The sequence below is a fragment of the Excalfactoria chinensis genome, chromosome 28 (assembly GCF_039878825.1).
Source record: "Excalfactoria chinensis isolate bCotChi1 chromosome 28, bCotChi1.hap2, whole genome shotgun sequence".
Classification (NCBI taxonomy): domain Eukaryota; kingdom Metazoa; phylum Chordata; class Aves; order Galliformes; family Phasianidae; genus Excalfactoria; species Excalfactoria chinensis.
The window spans coordinates 518,859-535,321 of record NC_092852.1 but is presented as its reverse complement, the minus strand read 5'-3'; the positions used below and the strand labels follow the sequence as shown (position 1 = coordinate 535,321).

Sequence of the window (16,463 nt, the reverse complement as noted above, 5' to 3'; positions counted from 1 at the left end):
CACACTGTTGGCTCAAGGTCCACCTTTGATCAACTGTTGGTCAACCACTGGTCAACCATTTGCCCAGTGTTGGTCAACCACTGATCACACACTGGCCTCGTCCACCATCAGGGCACACTGCTGGCCCATAGGCAATAGTTGGTCAATTGGTGGTCACCTGTTGGTCAACCTGAACACCACTGTCCTTCTTGGCCACCAGGGCACACTGTAGGCTCATGGTCAACCATTGGTCAACCACGTTGGCCACCATTGGCCATCTTGGCCACCAGGGCACACTGTAGGCTCATGGTCAACCATTGGTCAACCACGTTGGCCACCATTGGCCATCTTGGCCACCAGGGCACACTGTAGGCTCATGGTCAACCATTGGTCAACCATGTTGGCCACCATTGGCCATCTTGGCCACCAGGGCACACTGTAGGCTCATGGTCAACCATTGGTCAACCATGTTGGCTACCATTGGCCATCTTGGCCACCAGGGCACACTGCAGGCTCACAATCACCCTGTTGGCCACCAGGACCCCCAGGTTCTTCTCCACAGAGCTCCCTTCCAACAGCTCAGCCCCTGACCTGCACCAGTGCATGCAGTTGTCCCTCTTTGGTTGCAGGGCTCTACACTCACTCTATTCCCATTAATCTGAACTGCGCCACTCACACACCCGCAGCTCATCACAAAGTGCATCTCATACACTTCATCCCTCTGCCACAACGGCTTTGACTCTTGAGAAAAGCCATCTGTGCTCACAGTCTTTAAATGAAATTTACTGGACTTGCTGTCAGAGCAGGAGGAACCCGGTTGGTTTTTCTCCCTTCTGGCAAAGTCTGGATGGCTGCTACAGTTTTATGCCAAATGAATTTATGACCCTTCTTGATGCAGAGCTGGTGCTCCTTGTAACTCTGCAAGCTGCAGGCTGATATTTTCCTCCAGGCCCTATAGAAGAGCACAACACACCGTACAATGATGCCACCCCCTAATTGAATCAAGGAGACACAGGAGGCAGCTTGGAGCTGTTGGAGATGCCAATGGGGAGGCTGCACCGTGATGTGAGAGCCCCCACTTTGACCCCCACCAAATTAAGGTCTTGGTTATGCTCAGGGCGAGGAGCCCCAGCAACACAGAATGGGGCTGCAGCTGCATCTTATGAAGGTCCAGAGCCCGTTGCGCTGCTGACAGTTGCACACACGTGGGTTCCTGAGCACGAAGCCCTACTTCATATGGGTTAAGACGTGCTTTAAATAGTCAGCCTGAGCTGTGGTGTCCGCAGGGAAGGTCTCCTGGCAAATGTCACACATCTGAGCAGCCGCGGCTGCACCCGGTCTGAGCATGGCGTCCTCCAGCATCCATCCCGGTGTCCAGGAGCTCTGCAAGGAGCAAAGGGGACAGGGGGGGTGGGGATGCAGACACAGCCTCTCCTCGAGCCCACAGCTGTGCCCGGACCCCCAAACCCGCTGCAGGATCCTGCAAGGCTCTTCCCATCACCCGTTGCTTCCCACAAGGCAGAGTGTGAGAAAAGTGCTTTTGGATGGGGCCAACTGGGGAGCGGTATTAATTTCCTCCTGTGCCATTATCGTCTGAGTGCTGATAAGGCACATTAGGACTCCACCATACAGACAGTGCTTCTACTTCTTTCTTTCTTCTTCTTAAGCAGAAAACAGCTTCTAAATATAACCCAGGCCAAAAATCAGTAGCTTTCCCACGGATACATCACCACAACAGCCACCAAATAATCCCTAAGGGTCTCATTTGGGAAAAGGAATCAAAGGAAAACAGTTTGGTGTTGCAGGGACCCTCAGTGGTCAGCCCAGTGTTGGTGCCCCACACAGGACTGAGGGGATGCATCTCAGGCTGTGCTTTAGGATCATTTGGGGGCGTATGAATCGAAGAGGCTGAAGGAAATAATTAAGAGCTAATTTAATTTGCAGATCCAACAGAGGTCGATGCAGAGCGCCTCGAGGATCCCCCAGCTGGGAAGGGTCGTTGGGTTTCTCCCAAAGCACCCCAGGTGCAGGAATGGGGTTTTCATGGACCTGACTCCACTTGAAATGGGACAATCAGTTTCATAACCACAACCTTCTGCCTCAGCTCCCCACGTTACAGGAGGGGTGACGGGCAGGATGCTGCTGATGGGCAGGTGCCCTTACACTGGGAAGTATTGGCAGACCGAATCCTCTGACCCCTTTGCATTTTACCTTCAGAGGTCCTCGGATTTCCACCGGCTCCTTTTCCGCAGCAGGCAGAGAGCTGTTGCTGGGAGCATCCTCCCTCCCAAGGCTTCCTGGGGCTTCATAGAGGTCCAGGATGGTCAGGAAGGAGCGCGCAGCCTCGCTGCATGGTGCCACTAATTCCTGTGGGCTGCAGCAAGCTCTCACTTCTTCCTCGGGGCTGTTGGTGGTAGGAGCCATCCTGCAGTCCTCCAGCCATGTGTCTGCCAGCATCTTCTCCTTCCTCCCATCCTGGCTGCTGACAAAAGCCCCTGGGAGGGCGGCTTTCCCAGCTCCAAGGTTGTTGCAGGCTGGGTACCACCCATCGGCACCAGGCAGCTTGTGGGCAGCGTTTGGTGGGGCCAGAGGGTGGGCAGAGCCCTGCGGGGCCTTGGGGTGCACCTGGGGGCTGTCAGCTGGCTGCTCCCCTCCCTCTGTCCAAGTGTCCTCAGTGCACTGGATGGGCAGCGACGTGGGGATGTCTTGGAAAGAAAGCAGGTCAGAGGTGAGTGCTGGGACTCTGCGATTCCATAGAGAATCACTAAAGTTGGGAAAGACCTTCTGGACCATCCAGTCCAACCCCATCCAGTCTGACCCCATCCAGCCCAACCCCATCCAGTCTGACCCCATCCAGTCCAACCCCAACTCATCCAACCCCATCCCATCATCCCACCAACCACGTCCCCAAGTGCCACATCTCTGCAGTTTCTTGAACACCCCCCGGGGATGCTGGTCCAGCTCCTCACTGGGCAGCCCATACCAACACACCACGGCTCCCCCAGAGGAGAAATTGTTCCTAATACCCAACCTGACCCCCTTGGTGTAATGGGAGGCCGTCACCTCTCATCCTATTGCTGTTAACCTGGGAGCCTCTTCCTTCCAGCGATAACCACAAGATACTCAATTAAAGGAAAGCAGCCTAAGAAGACTGTCAAATATAGCAACGCATTACAACAAGCTGACTAATTTTTCTGCCCCACCACAAATAACTCAATTAGCATCCAAACTAAAACAATTTCCTTTTCTGCCTTTTGGTGCCAACTCATCCAGCGCTCACACAACTCAGCCTAACAATCCCCATCTCGTTGTTCCAGCAGCCAGAGGGGTCCTGTGGAACCCAGAGGCGTTGCACCAAGGGCTGGGTGAGATTTGGCTGCATCCCATCCGTGTTTTTTTCCCCTTTCTTTTGCTTTTTGCTCTTAGCAATGAAGGAGCAATTCAGCATGACCTCCCCCCATCCCCAGCCCCACTGCTCACCCACGATGGTGCCCTTCCTGGCGCTCAGCTTCCGCAGCAGCTCGCTCTGCCTGGAGCACAACTCCCGCAGCCTGGCCACCTCCTGGCACAGCTGGAGGAATATTTCACCTATTTCCATCACGCCTGGTCAGGGAAGAAGCAAGAAGTTGTGCGTTATCCAAAGGCAGCAAGGAGGGGACATGGAGATGCACTGAGCTCTGTCCTGCTGTGGGATCTCCGGAGATGATGGAAAGAAGTTGTAGTTGCAGTTTTCTTGTGATTTAAAAGCAATCAAAGAGCTGAAAAGGGAAGTGATGGTGTCCAAAGGAGGGGATAACCCGACTGCTGAGCTGGGCTTCTCCATCTCTCAGCCTACAGTGAAGTTCAAGGCCTCCTGATGGAGGGATTGGATCTGCCCAGAGCAGGGAGAGGGGCAGGGGGCGGTGAGGACCCTTCCAAAACAACCATCCTATGGTTCTGTGATCCCGAAGGACCCTTCCAACCCATCCATCTCAAGGTTCTGAGATCTTTAAGTCCCCTCCCAATCCAACCATCCCACAGTTCTGTGGTCTCTAAGAACCCTTCCAGCCCCAGACCTGCTGCGATTCCATGACTTGGAGAAAGAAACGCTTTCTTTTTGCAGCGCTACGAGAGCAAACAAACCCAGCAATGAACCCCAAAGGGGGAAGAGGTCCAAGCACGGAGGCACAGCTCCCATCCCTTCAGTCATTCAGCCCCGAGCTGCTCCTGGAAATACTCCACAAGAAAATCCAGCTCGTGCCCACAAGGTGGGATCCAACCAAACACTGTCACTACGAAGAGTATCCTCCCCTCAGTACATTCCTCCTTGCTTTAACAGCTGTATTGTGGATCAGACTTTCCAGCTTTACCACATTGCACCAATTATTACCAGTCTGAAGGATAATAAATAAAGCCAAAGCGTGGTGTAAATCTGCAAGCCATCTGCAACGCACGCTTTGATTTGAAAGGTTTGTGCAACAGCAATTAGCATCAACATGCAAATCACTTTTGCTTCCTGTCATGTTTTCCAGCTTCACCACCACTCAGCGCTGTGAATTTAATCCCTGCTGCTGTAATTAGGGGCTGGTGGCTTTGGGGATGTCTCCTCTGCCATCCCGAGCAACGTGGGTTCCCCAAGAGGAGTGAAGGGCAGGAATCCCAATGGAGCTGAAGGAAACGCTCCCAGCACCAAGAGAGCTGCAGACATCGAGGCAAGGTCGCCATCAGCAAAGGGTTTTCTGTGCTTCTCACCCCAAAACGAGCTGGGATGGGGGCTGTGTTGTACTCTCAGCTCTTCGGGCCCCCGCTGGCTCTTAAAACCAAGCGCTCCCAACCTGCAAAGCAGCTGACTAATTAAAGATTAAGAGGATGTATTTGGTCTCGCAGTTATATATAACTGTGCCCATTAATTATTAAGAAGTGTGTGATTTGGAGCTGCCGTTCCCAACAAGCCCATGTTGATTTTATACGAGCCCTGCTGGTTTCTCAGTAGTTAACCACGACTTAATTTCCCCCCCCCAAATTACCACCTTGTCACTAAGAGGACGGGAGATCTTCACCTCCCATAACCCAGAGAAGCATTGCCCAGTTTGGGATTAAAGAAGCACCTGGGGGCTCAGAGGGGCACAACCCACATCCTCCCTCAGTGCTGGGACTGGGGTTGCTTTAATACAGCAAAAATCCCAACCCCCCCCCACCCCGAACCCCTCCACGTAACCCAATGGGGACCCCACGAAACCCCAGGGCTGCAATTTGGGGAGCAGACTTACAGTGGTGGGGGGCCCTCCTGCCCCCGTCCCGGCAGCCACAGCTCAGCATCAGCCTCTGAGTGCAACTGAAAAAGCTTCTCGAACAGCAAAATCCGGGGCAGGGAATTTCCCTTCAGTTTCTCAGCGCTCGGAGCGAAACCTCAGAGCAGCAGCGAGGCAGGAAATATAACAGCAGTGAATGACAGGCAGCAAACCCAGGGCTTAAAATGAGCTCTCAAGAGGCCGGGAGGCGATGTTGAAGGTGGTGAGTCTGGGCTCTCCTCTGCGCCGTGCCAGGTAAGCCCTTGTCTGTTCTGTGCCTCAGTTTCCCCCTGCCCTTCTCAAGCAACGTGTTGGTGCTTCATTGTGTTGGGGATCTGCACATCTGCGATGCTGACGGCCACAAAGCCCTGCCCGACTGATCCTCTGTAAGGCAGCTGATATTCAACCTCACATCCCAATAATCCAATGTAATTCTCACTCCGGCCCTGCTCCAATCCCTCACACAGCTCAGGAGCCAACACCAAATGCTCAGCAGGAGATTAAAACCCTCCCAGCATTCGTGTCTTCTGCCTTTGGGAGCCTGGAGAGGCCGCTGGGGTTTCCCCAACCAGTGTTTTTCTCACCCTCCTCTGCATCTCAACCAGTGCTGTGATGAGGACTTGGGGGATTCTCATCCTCTGCTTTGTCTGAAAACGCAGCCAAGTGTTGGCGTGGGCTGCTGTGGGGATGTGGCACTTGGGGACCTGCTCCGTGGGCATGGTGGGATGGGTTGGACTTGGGCTGGATGGGCTTAGAGCTCGTTTCCATCTGTGTGATGCATGCACCGAAAGCCATTGGTCAGGGGGTTGCCTGGGCCTCTACCTGCCACGGTGACCCGGCCACATCCTCTGGAGGGGCTACAAACAGCTCGTTCAGAATCATAGAACCACGGCATGGCTTGGGTTGGAAGAGCCCTTAGAGATCATAGAACCACAGAAGGGCTCTGGATGGAAGGGAACATAAAGCCCACTCAGCCTTAACGTGGAGTCCTCAACACAGCAGAGACTTTCCCTGCTTCCACCCCCATTAAACCCCCTTTTCTTGCCCCCCATCCCCATTAAACCCCCTTTTCTTGCCCCCCACCCCAATTAAACCCCCTATTCTTGCCCCCCACCCATATTAAACCCCCTTTTCTTGCCCCCCACCCCAATTAAACCCCCTTTTCTTGCCCCCCACCCATATTAAACCCCCTTTTCTTGCCCCCCACCCCAATTAAACCCCCTTTTCTTGCCCCCCACCCCCATTAAACCCCCTTTTCTTGCCCCCCACCCATATTAAACCCCCTTTTCTTGCCCCCCACCTCCATTAAACCCTCTTTTCTTGCCCCCCACCCCCATTAAACCCCCTTTTCTTGCCCCCCACCCCCATTAAACCCCCTTTTCTTGTCCCCCACCCCCATTAAACCCCCTTTTCTTCCCCCCCACCCATATTAAACCCCCACCCCTCCTGCATCACGCCCCTAGGGGGCACCTGTCCCTCCCAGCAGCCTTATGCCAAGCCACGATAATCCCTGCACCCCCACAGCATCTCTGCCTCTCCCCAACCCCCCCAGTGCCCCACCTCGAGTCCAACCCCCTGCACATCCCCTATAGACCCCCACCAACCTCCGGATCCCCACCATCAGCCCTTAGACCCCCTACGATCCCCTGAGGACGGCGCTAGGACCGCGCGGTGCGCACCTGTAGCCCGGGGCGAGGCAGGTGCCGGCTGTAGCTCCGCCCCCCCCCCCCCCCGCCCCCCGGACGACACCTGCGGCCCCGGACCCGCAGCCGCCGCTGCTACGGAGCGGGTGAGTGGGGCGGTCGGGGGTCGTTTGTGGGTTCCGGTGTTCGCGGTTTGGTGTCGGTTGGAATCTCGTTCCTCTCCCGCTCTCGGGTCCGGCTCGCTCGGTCCTAATTTTCGGTCTCACTTTCGGGTTCCGGTTGCGGATCCTCGGTGCTCGGTCCCGGTCTCGGGCTCTCGGTTTTCGGATCCTTGTTCCAGATCTCGGTCCTGGTCCTAATCTCGGTTTTGGGTCTTCAGTCCCGGTCCTGGCTTGAAAGTCTCCCGGGTCTGTAGTCTTTGGGGTCCCCAGTCTTTGGGGTCTGAAGTCTTTGGGATCCCCCTAAGTCCCAGCCTTTGGGGTCTTTGGGGTCCTCTGAATCCCCAGTCTTTGGAGTCTGCAGTCTTTGGGGTCCCTGGGTCCCCAGCCTTTGGGGTGCCCCTAGTCCCACTCCTTGGAGTCCCCTGGATCCTCGGTCTTTGGGGTCCCTCTGGGTCCCCAGTCTTTGGGGTCTGAAGTCTTTGAGGTCCCCCCCCGGGTCCCTGGTCTTTGGGGTCCTCAGTCTTCAGGTTCCTCTGGTCCCAATCTTCGGGGTTCCCTCTGTGTCTCTGCTTCCCCTGGATCCTCAGTCCTTGATCCCCAGATCCCAGTCTTTAGGGTATCCTGAGTCTCTGGTCTTTAGGGTCCCATCTGGTCCCTGGTCTTTAAGTCCCTTTCTTTGTGTTCCTGATCTTCAGGTCCCATTCCCCGGTCCCAGACCTTGATGCTCAGTTCCTACCCTGATCATCAATCCCAGTCCTGGTCCCAGTATTGGGACTCTGGTCAGGGTCCCATTCCCTGACCTTTGGGTCCCTGTCACAGTCCTTTGTCCCCATTCTTTGGTCTTGAGTCCAGATCCTGGTCTCAGTCTTCAGTCCTCCTTTCCCAGCACTTGGTCCCCACTCTTCATGCCTCACTCCCTGATCCCGATCCCACTCCCACCCTATTGCATCTCTGGGGTCTCCCTTTGCACCCCATAGCACTCACACCCTCTCCTACCCCTCCAGCATCGCTCCTTTTTCCCCAATCTGCACCAAATTAAAGACATTCCCCCACACTCCCATGGTGATGGGGGGGGAGGTGGGGGTGGGGGGGTTGGAATCCCATCAGTGGGGCTGCTCCATCCGGCTGTTTGCCATCCCAAACACCATTGGCACTGCAGCCAACAGGGCCGTGCTGCCACGTGGAGCGGAGGGTCGTGTCAGGTGAGGCCGTGCTGGGTCTGCTGCGTTGATGTCTCTGCCTTCGTATTAGTTTGTTATTATCATCACCCTTTCGCTGCTCTCCCATTATTGCTCATTTTCTTCTGTTTTGGGGGTGGGGAGGCAGAAAATCTCTGTTTCAACCTCAAGGTTTCCTCCCTCCGTCACCAAGGAGGAAGCTGCTGTCCCATCACGTGAGCACTGTCCTGCCGCCACCCGTGGCTGTGACTGTGTTGGTGACCCTTCCCCTCCCCCCCCCCCCTTTATTTCTTCTTTCCCCTTTTTTTTCCCCTTTAAAACCCTCTTTTGAATGCAACGGCCTTAATAGCTTTCACTGCACGTGTTGCTGCGTGCATCCTGGGGATGGTTTTGGGTTTGGGGTTGGCCAAGGGGGACTCTGGAAGGGCTATAGGAGGGGGGGGGGTTCTATGGTGGCTCTGGGCTGGCAATGTGTCCTCGTGGCACTGCCCACCCCCGGGACGCGCCCTGCGGGTGACTCAGCTCTGGGTGAGTGTGTGACGGTGTCACCGGTGTCACCGCGCTCCTTTGGGACCCGGGGGGGAGGAAACGTCCCAGGTCTCAGTGCGGTTCCTACGGGGACCCTTTGGGGCTGAAGCTGTTGTGCACTGCCCAGTGCTTTCCCCAGGGTGGCTGCGCTGAGGTTCGTTAGCAGATAACGAGGTGCTCATTAGTGTGGTCAAGGCAATGGGGATCGGGAAGGGATCCTCCTTTGCACCTACACTACGTTCATGTCGTTGCACGGAGCTCCAGGAACTCTGAGGGTGAAGTTGGGGGAAGCTCAGACTACAAACAATACATGGATAGACATTCGGGGGGAGGTTGAGCAGAGATTCTTCTTTTTACCCCCTTAATTCTGATTGTTTTTCCCCTCCCACGTTGGGCAATAAAGCACAGCCTGAACGCCTGCCTTGATCCCGGAGCCCTATGGGCACTGAAAGCGGTGACCCGGGGCGGAGTGTCCCCCTCCCCTATAGCGCATCGCTGCGCTCCCCCCGCCCCTAAACCTCATGGGGACGTGGAAGAATAGGGACCCCGCACTGAGCTCCCTGCCCTTGAAGTTGACAGCGGGGTGCTGGGGGGGGGGCGGGGGGCGGCTGAGCAGCTTCCAAAGCACTTTAAGAAAGAAAAAGACGGGGGGGGGGGGGGGGGAGGAAGGAGGGGGTGATCCTGAGGAGGAGGAGATGGCGGTGAATGGATCCCGCGGAGCTTCTCCATGCTCCGGTGGCAGCGGCTCACAAAGAGCAGCGGGGAGGAATGGTTCGGGGATGGGGCAGAGCTCCGGCTGCTGGGATTGCTGCTCCCTGACGGCGCAGCTCGGAGCGATCCCGTCCGCTCGCGTCTTCCTTCCCAGGCAGGAGAAGTGTCCGACGGGTGGCTCCATCCGTCCGTGCATCCCAAATGTTGGAGTAAACTTTTCGTTTTAGCTTCATTGTGCATTGATCCTTTTGCTGCGTGCGGGGGGAGGACGACGACGACACGCTGCTGGGGCTGATGCTTTGCATCTTGCATCCTCCTTCCGACCTGTTTCAGCTGCTTCAGGGCAGGTTTGCAGGGTGCAGGTGATGAGGAGAGCTCTGGGCTGCTCAGCTGACAGCGCACGCTTTGCGGGTTGCATGTGGGGTGAATTAACCCCTTGTACGTTTCTCCCCTCCAGGTTAACGGAGCCATGAAGCCCCTACGGACCCCCCGACCTTGAGCCGTGCCCCGCAGCGCCTGCAGACAGCATGAGGCTGCTCCGCCGCCGCTACAGCCCGCTGAAGGTGGCCCTGGTGGGCGCCGTCTTCCTCCTCTTCCTCTTCATCCTACAGAGGGACGTCGGGGACGGCGACCAGCGCGAGGAGCCCTGGTTGAAGAACATCGTGGATGGGAAGGACCAGGTCATCGACCTGATGCTGGGCGCCGTGCACAACCTCCGTGACTCCATGCCCAAGCTGCAGATTAGGGCCCCGGTGCCCCCGGAGGAGCCGCCCCACGGTGCTCGCTCCTGTCCCCCCGGCTTCTATACGGCAGCAGAGCTGCGCCCGCTGCTGGAACGACCCCCTCAAGACCCCTCCGGCCCCGGGGCTGATGGCAAAGCCTTCAAGAAAGAGCAGTGGACGGCGGAGGAGAGCAAGGAGAAGGAGCGGGGTTATGAGAAGCATTGCTTCAACGCCTTCGCCAGTGACCGCATCTCCCTGCAGCGTGCGCTGGGACCCGACAGCCGCCCGCCGGAGTAAGAGCCCCCTTATGCACTCCTTATGCAGCAGCTCGGTGCAAGAGCTCCATGCACTCTCTATGCAGCTGCTCATGCACCACCACATGCATCAGCCCAGCAAAGAAGCAGCAAACCACTTTTTTTTGGGAGGGGGGCTGGCATCTCAGGAATAGCAAATTCCTCTCCAGTTTCTGTCTGCTTTATGCTTGATTTTGCATTGCAGCGGGTGAAATAGCACAGCAGCTCTTTGTGTACCTGCTCCGGGCTTCAGCATCTCCCACCCCCTCCTCCCCAACCCGGCTTCTCCCTCCCCTCCTTTCTTCCAGCCCAGCCCTAAGCTGACTTTTTCTTTTCTTAGCGGAGTGGAACAGCCCCAGGCAGGGGGCGAAGGAAACGGCTTCAGCACCGCCCGCCCGGATTAGAGCGTGGCCCCAACCCCTGCCTGGTCGGGGGTGGGTTTTTGAGGGGGGGGATAAAATAGCTCTGAATAGGAGGGAGAAGCCGCGCCGGCCGGCGATTATCCGTGCCTAGCAGGTGTAGCGGTCACAATGGGGGAACACCGGGTCAGGGTGGGATGGGAATGTCATTCACTGGACCGGAGGCGACAGGGGCAAAAGGAGGGGGAGAAAAGAGGTAAACCCAAATGGAAATCAAAGAGGCAGAGCCGCGGGGGCTGCCGGTGCCGCTGTCCCGCCGTGCGGAACGCCGCAGTGGGGGACGACGGCGTTTTGTTCCGGCACTCCGACCCCGCTGCTTCTTCACACCCGGTGCACGGCTGCCATAAATCCTGCTTTTTTCTCCCCTTGTTTTTGATCCTTCCCCTCCCCTGTAGGTGCATCGACCAGAAGTTCAAGCGCTGCCCTCCCCTCCCCACCACCAGCGTCGTCATCGTGTTCCACAACGAAGCGTGGTCCACGCTGCTGCGCACGGTGTACAGCGTCCTGCACGCCTCGCCCGCCGCGCTGCTCAAGGAGATCATCCTCGTGGACGACGCCAGCACGGACGGTGCGTGTTGGGGCTGAAGGATGTGGGGCTGCAGGATGTGGGGCTGCAGGATGTGGGGCTGCAAAACCCCCCTGGGCTTTTCTGAGTCGTTCCCTATTGAAGCCCCGAGCACCGCTGGGTTTTTTCTTCTATCCGGATGAAGCCCGGCTGCTCGTCCCACGTCACACCTGGTTACTTGTTCCACCCAAAGCAAACGAATGGGCACGGTGAGGTGATGGCAGAGGAGCAGACTTTACCCTCGTGCTCTGCTTCCGCCTGCAGCAGCTCCCAGGGTGCGTAAAGCCGTGTGAGCCACACCTGGAAAACAAATGGATTTCTGCACCTGGAGCATCTCCTGGGGCAGAGCAATGCATTGCTCAGCATGCAGCTGATGGTTGGACTGGATGGTCATAAAGGTCCTTTCCAACCTCAATGATTCTTTTCTTAGCGATCAAAAACCTCTCACACTGGAGGAATGGGGAGGACTTGTGTCACCCCCACCTTGTTGCAGGGTGCAGATGGGATCAGGGCTGCCCGTTACCCCCCTGCAAGGGACCCTGATGTGCAGATGGGTGCCAGCAGCGGGGGCTGAGCTCACCCTGATGCTGTCCACCCTTTTCTGTTACCCCAGAATACCTGAAGGACGAGCTGGACAACTACGTGAAGCAGCTGCAGATCGTGCGGGTGGTGCGGCAGGCAGAGAGGAAGGGGCTGATCACGGCCCGGTTACTGGGAGCCAGCGTGGCAAGTGGCGAGGTGCTCACCTTCCTGGATGCACACTGTGAGTGTCCACCTCCCCACCACCCTCTGAGTGCCCCTGGGGTCGGGATGCAGCCCCCAGTCCTGGCACATCCCATTGAAGAGACGCCGATGCCGGTGAGGTCGGTTCACCCTTCCCCGTGCTCCAGGTGAGTGCTTCCATGGGTGGTTGGAGCCCCTCCTGTCCCGCATCGCCGAGGAGCCCACAGCTGTCGTCAGCCCCGACATCACCACCATAGACCTCAACACCTTCGAGTTCTCCAAGCCGGTGCAGTATGGCAAGCAGCACAGCCGGGGCAACTTCGACTGGAGTCTTACCTTTGGATGGGAGGTCGTGCCGCCCCGGGAGAGGCAGAGGAGGAAGGACGAGACTGTCCCCATCAAGTAAGCCTGAGCGTGGGGTGTTTCATCCTCCCAGTGCCAGAGTAGAGCCCTGCACCTGAGGAGGAGCAAAATGCATAGCAGTGCAGGTCAAGGGCTGAGCTGCCGGAAAGGAGCTCTGCAGAGAAGGACCTTGAGAAGGGGTCCTGGTTGGCCAACAGGGTGACCATAAGTGTGCCCTGGTGGCCAAGAGGGCCAATGGTTCCCCATGGGGCACTACACAAAGCAGGGCCAGCAGGGTGAAGGAGGTGCTCCCTGCTCTGCTCTGCACTGGGGAGACCCCATCTGGAGCACTGGGCCCAGTTCAGGACAGACATTGCCATGTGGGGACACCCGACACCGTGTTTGGCCGCGGCCGCATCCTGTCTAGCAGGACCGGCTTTGTGCAGAGGTCACCCGGGAGACGTCCCGGCCCCAATAAAGGTCCCTTTCTCTGTGAGCCCTGCTGGCTCCCGGCAGTGTCTCATCTCTCCCCTGCTCCTCTCTGGATGAGAGCTGAGCTCCTTTTTGTCGTTTTCCTTTTTTTTTTTTTCCCTTCCCATTGAATAAAAGCAAGTTTCTGTTCCAGCCTCCCCCCTTCTAAAGATCAGATGGAACAGATTAGAAAAGCCAGAGGAGTGAATGGGATGCCTGGTCACCGAGCTAATCTCTGCCTTTCTTTGCTGCAATAGGCTTTCTGTAATCAAATCCACCCTGCTTTGCTCTGGATCCCGAGGCAACACAGTGAGGCCCCTCAGTGCCACGCTGCCCCGTGTCCCTGCTGTCCCCTCCTGGCAGCAGCTCCATCCCTATGGTGCCCCTCTGCTATGGCCATGGGAGCACGAGGGGCCGCATCTGGGGCTTGGCATGCAGCTGGTTGAGGAGTGCTGCTGCCCAGTGCCACCCTCTGCGATGTCCCCTAGAATTCAGATCTGAGTTTGGGTGTTTTCTTAACCTGTCCTGCAGATGGAGACCCTCCAGCCTTATGGTGTTTTGTTTTCCCCTCTCCTGTAGGTCCCCAACCTTTGCCGGTGGCCTCTTTGCCATCTCCAGGTCCTACTTTGAGCACATCGGTTCCTACGACGACCAGATGGAGATCTGGGGGGGAGAGAACGTGGAAATGTCTTTCAGGGTGAGCCCCGTGGGGCACAGCTTTGGGGATGGCCTCGGTCCCAAGGCTGCTCACCCCCCACATCTCATCCCCATAGGTCTGGCAGTGTGGGGGTCAGCTGGAGATCATCCCCTGCTCCGTCGTGGGCCACGTCTTCCGTTCCAAGAGCCCCCACACCTTCCCCAAGGGCACGCAGGTCATCTCCAGGAACCAGGTCCGCTTGGCCGAGGTCTGGATGGACGACTACAAGGAGATCTTCTATCGGAGGAACCAACAGGCTGCACAGATGGCCAGAGAGGTAGCCACACAGCAGCAGGGGTCTCACTGTTGTAGAATGCTTGGGTGGGAAGGGACCTTAAAGAACACGGAACCATAGGAGGGTTGGATTGGAAGGGTCCTAAAAGGTTATGGAACCATATTGGAATGGTTGGGTTGGAAGGGTCGTTATAGACCACAGAACTGTAGGATGGTTGGGTTGGGAGGGTCCTTAAAGCCCATCCAGCTCCAGCCCCTCCTGTCAGGTCCTGGGGTCTGAGCTCCTGCCCTGAGCTTGGGTTTGATCAGCAGGAGATGCAAGAGCTCTGCAGGCTCAGCTTAGAGCAATGAAATCAAGGGCAGGTGGGGAAACACAGCCAAAGAAAATGAACCCTTTGGGCCGTAAGGCTTCCTAGACACTTCTACAACACCAGCATGTTCTGCCACAGCTCAGCTTTGCTCTGGTGCCCATCGGGGTCCTACGGTGGGTGGGAGGATGGAACTTTTGGCATCGGAAGGAGGTGGGGAGGGGGGGGGTAAAGGGGGGGTTCCTGCTGGCTCCGGAGATCAGTTTAATTCTCTCACGTGACTTTGCCGATAGAAGACGTATGGTGACATTACAGAACGGCGCAGGCTGAGGGAGCGGCTGCACTGCAAGAACTTCACCTGGTACCTGCAGAACGTCTACCCGGAGATGTTCGTCCCCGACCTCAACCCGACCTCGTACGGAGCAGTAAGTGCGCAGCGCGGCGGCCTCGGGAGGGCTTCGCTTTCAGCGTGAAGCCTTTTTGCTTCAGCTGGGAGCTGGAATCCAGCAGAGCCGGTTCGGGGGCCTCCGGGATCGTCGTGCGGCCACAGCGGGGCGGAAGAGCCGAGCGCTTCCCGGAGCTCCGTGCCATCCCGGGGCGCAGATGGGCGCATCGCCCCGAGGGACGGGCGGGTTCCGGGCCGTTGCTGACGTGTCCCGAGCGCTCAGCGCCGCCTCTCCGCCCGCTGCTGTCTCTATTCTGTTTCCTGAACCCTTTGCTCGCCTCCCGTCGTCGGTCCGGCCGTTCCGTGTCCTGGAAGGGATGGAGAGCCGGAGCTGCAGCGGCACCCGGGCAACCCTGCGCCAGGCTGAGCTCCGGCAGCCAATGCTTTTCATACCTTAAATACTTATAATAATGCTTTTCCATCATTATTCTTATTTAATTTAAAAATAAAGGCTTTCATATATATATATATATATATATATATATTAAGGATGATTGTTATTATTTTCCCTTGCAGATTAAGAACGGGGGCACCAACAGCTGCCTGGACGTCGGGGAGAACAACCACGGGGGGAAGCCGCTCATCATGTACCCGTGCCACGGGATGGGGGGCAACCAGGTGAGCTCGGCGCCCCCCCCTGCAGCCACTTCGTTGCCCCTCTCAGCCACCTGTTTTATCATCATCCCCCCCCACCAAGTGCTCTTTTATCCCTTCATCCCCTCCCGCCCTTTGAGGGCACTTATCCATTTCCCTCCCACACCCAAGAGCTATTTTCTCACGTCCAACCCCCTCCCCCCCCATCATCCCAAGGACTATTTTATCATTACTTCCCCCCCCCTCCACGAGTGTTATTTCCTCATGTTTCTCACCCCTATTTTATCCCCCCCCTTCCCCAAGGGCTTTTATCGGGTGTTCCCCCGCCTGGAGGGCTCGTTCCTTCAAGCACCTCCCCCACGGCCGCTGTGCCCCCCTCCTCCATCCCTGCTCTCTCCCCCCGCAGTACTTTGAATACACGACCCAGCGCGACCTGCGGCACAACGTGGGCAAACAGCTGTGCCTGCGGGCGGGGGCGGGGCCGGTGCAGCTCGGGGAGTGCAGCTTCCGTGGGCAGCCCACGCGTGTGCCCCCCGATGAGGAGTGGGAGCTGACACAGGTGAGCATCACTGCAAGCATCCCCTGTGCTCGGAGCAGCCCAGCACCGAGCTGCATCCCAGCGCCATGCACTCAGTGCATCCCAGCGCCATGCACTTTCTGCATCCCTGCATTGCATTCCTTGCATGAGTCCTGAAGGCTGAGCTGAGCCAGGCTCTGTTCTTCTCTCTCCCAATCCAGGACCACCTCATTAAGAACCACGCATCCCGGATGTGCCTGACAGCACGTGGCAAGCACCCGGCCATGGCCCCCTGCGACCCCTCAGACCCCCACCAGCTCTGGTCCTTCACCTAATGGCAGCACACTGGGACCCAGCCACACTCAGGGCACTGGCAGCCAACACTTTCCCTTCCTTATTATTATTATTATATTTTTAATATTATTTTTTTTCCTTTTTTTTTTTTTTTTTTTTTTTTTAATTTAAAAGAAGCAAAAAAGCCTTAAATATGCTGCAATTCACATCTGGCCTTGAACTCAGCCCTGTGCCTTTTGCAAACCCCGTGGAGAGGTGGGGTGATAATGTGAGGAACCCTAAAAGGGGGGTCATGGAGGAGCCCAAAAAGAGTCGTGGAGGAGCCCAGTGCTGCCTTTTAGTGCCTGAATGGAAGAGATGGTGCTGGAC

The 16,463-nt window shown here is 57.0% G+C and overlaps 2 protein-coding genes across 2 annotated transcripts; one reads left to right on the top strand and one right to left on the bottom strand.

Annotated features, from left to right (window-relative positions):
- Positions 1–1,104: 1,104 nt before the first annotated feature.
- On the bottom strand, positions 1,105–5,352 carry LOC140263272 (uncharacterized). The gene is made up of 4 exons (XM_072358099.1): positions 5,229–5,352; positions 3,460–3,582; positions 2,191–2,684; positions 1,105–1,362 (listed from the first exon to the last, which is right to left on the bottom strand). Exons 1-4 carry the CDS (start codon positions 5,275–5,277, stop codon positions 1,207–1,209), a joined length of 822 nt encoding a protein of 273 aa, XP_072214200.1. The 5' UTR covers positions 5,278–5,352; the 3' UTR covers positions 1,105–1,206.
- Positions 5,353–5,400: 48 nt separating this feature from the next.
- On the top strand, positions 5,401–16,141 carry GALNT6 (polypeptide N-acetylgalactosaminyltransferase 6). Its single transcript, XM_072358063.1, has 11 exons — positions 5,401–5,504; positions 9,928–10,485; positions 11,300–11,472; positions 12,083–12,232; positions 12,360–12,594; positions 13,585–13,702; positions 13,779–13,979; positions 14,538–14,669; positions 15,206–15,307; positions 15,690–15,842; positions 16,022–16,141. The coding sequence occupies exons 2-11, from the start codon at positions 9,998–10,000 to the stop codon at positions 16,133–16,135; spliced, it is 1,866 nt and encodes a 621-aa protein (XP_072214164.1). The 5' UTR covers positions 5,401–5,504; positions 9,928–9,997; the 3' UTR covers positions 16,136–16,141.
- Positions 16,142–16,463: the final 322 nt, after the last annotated feature.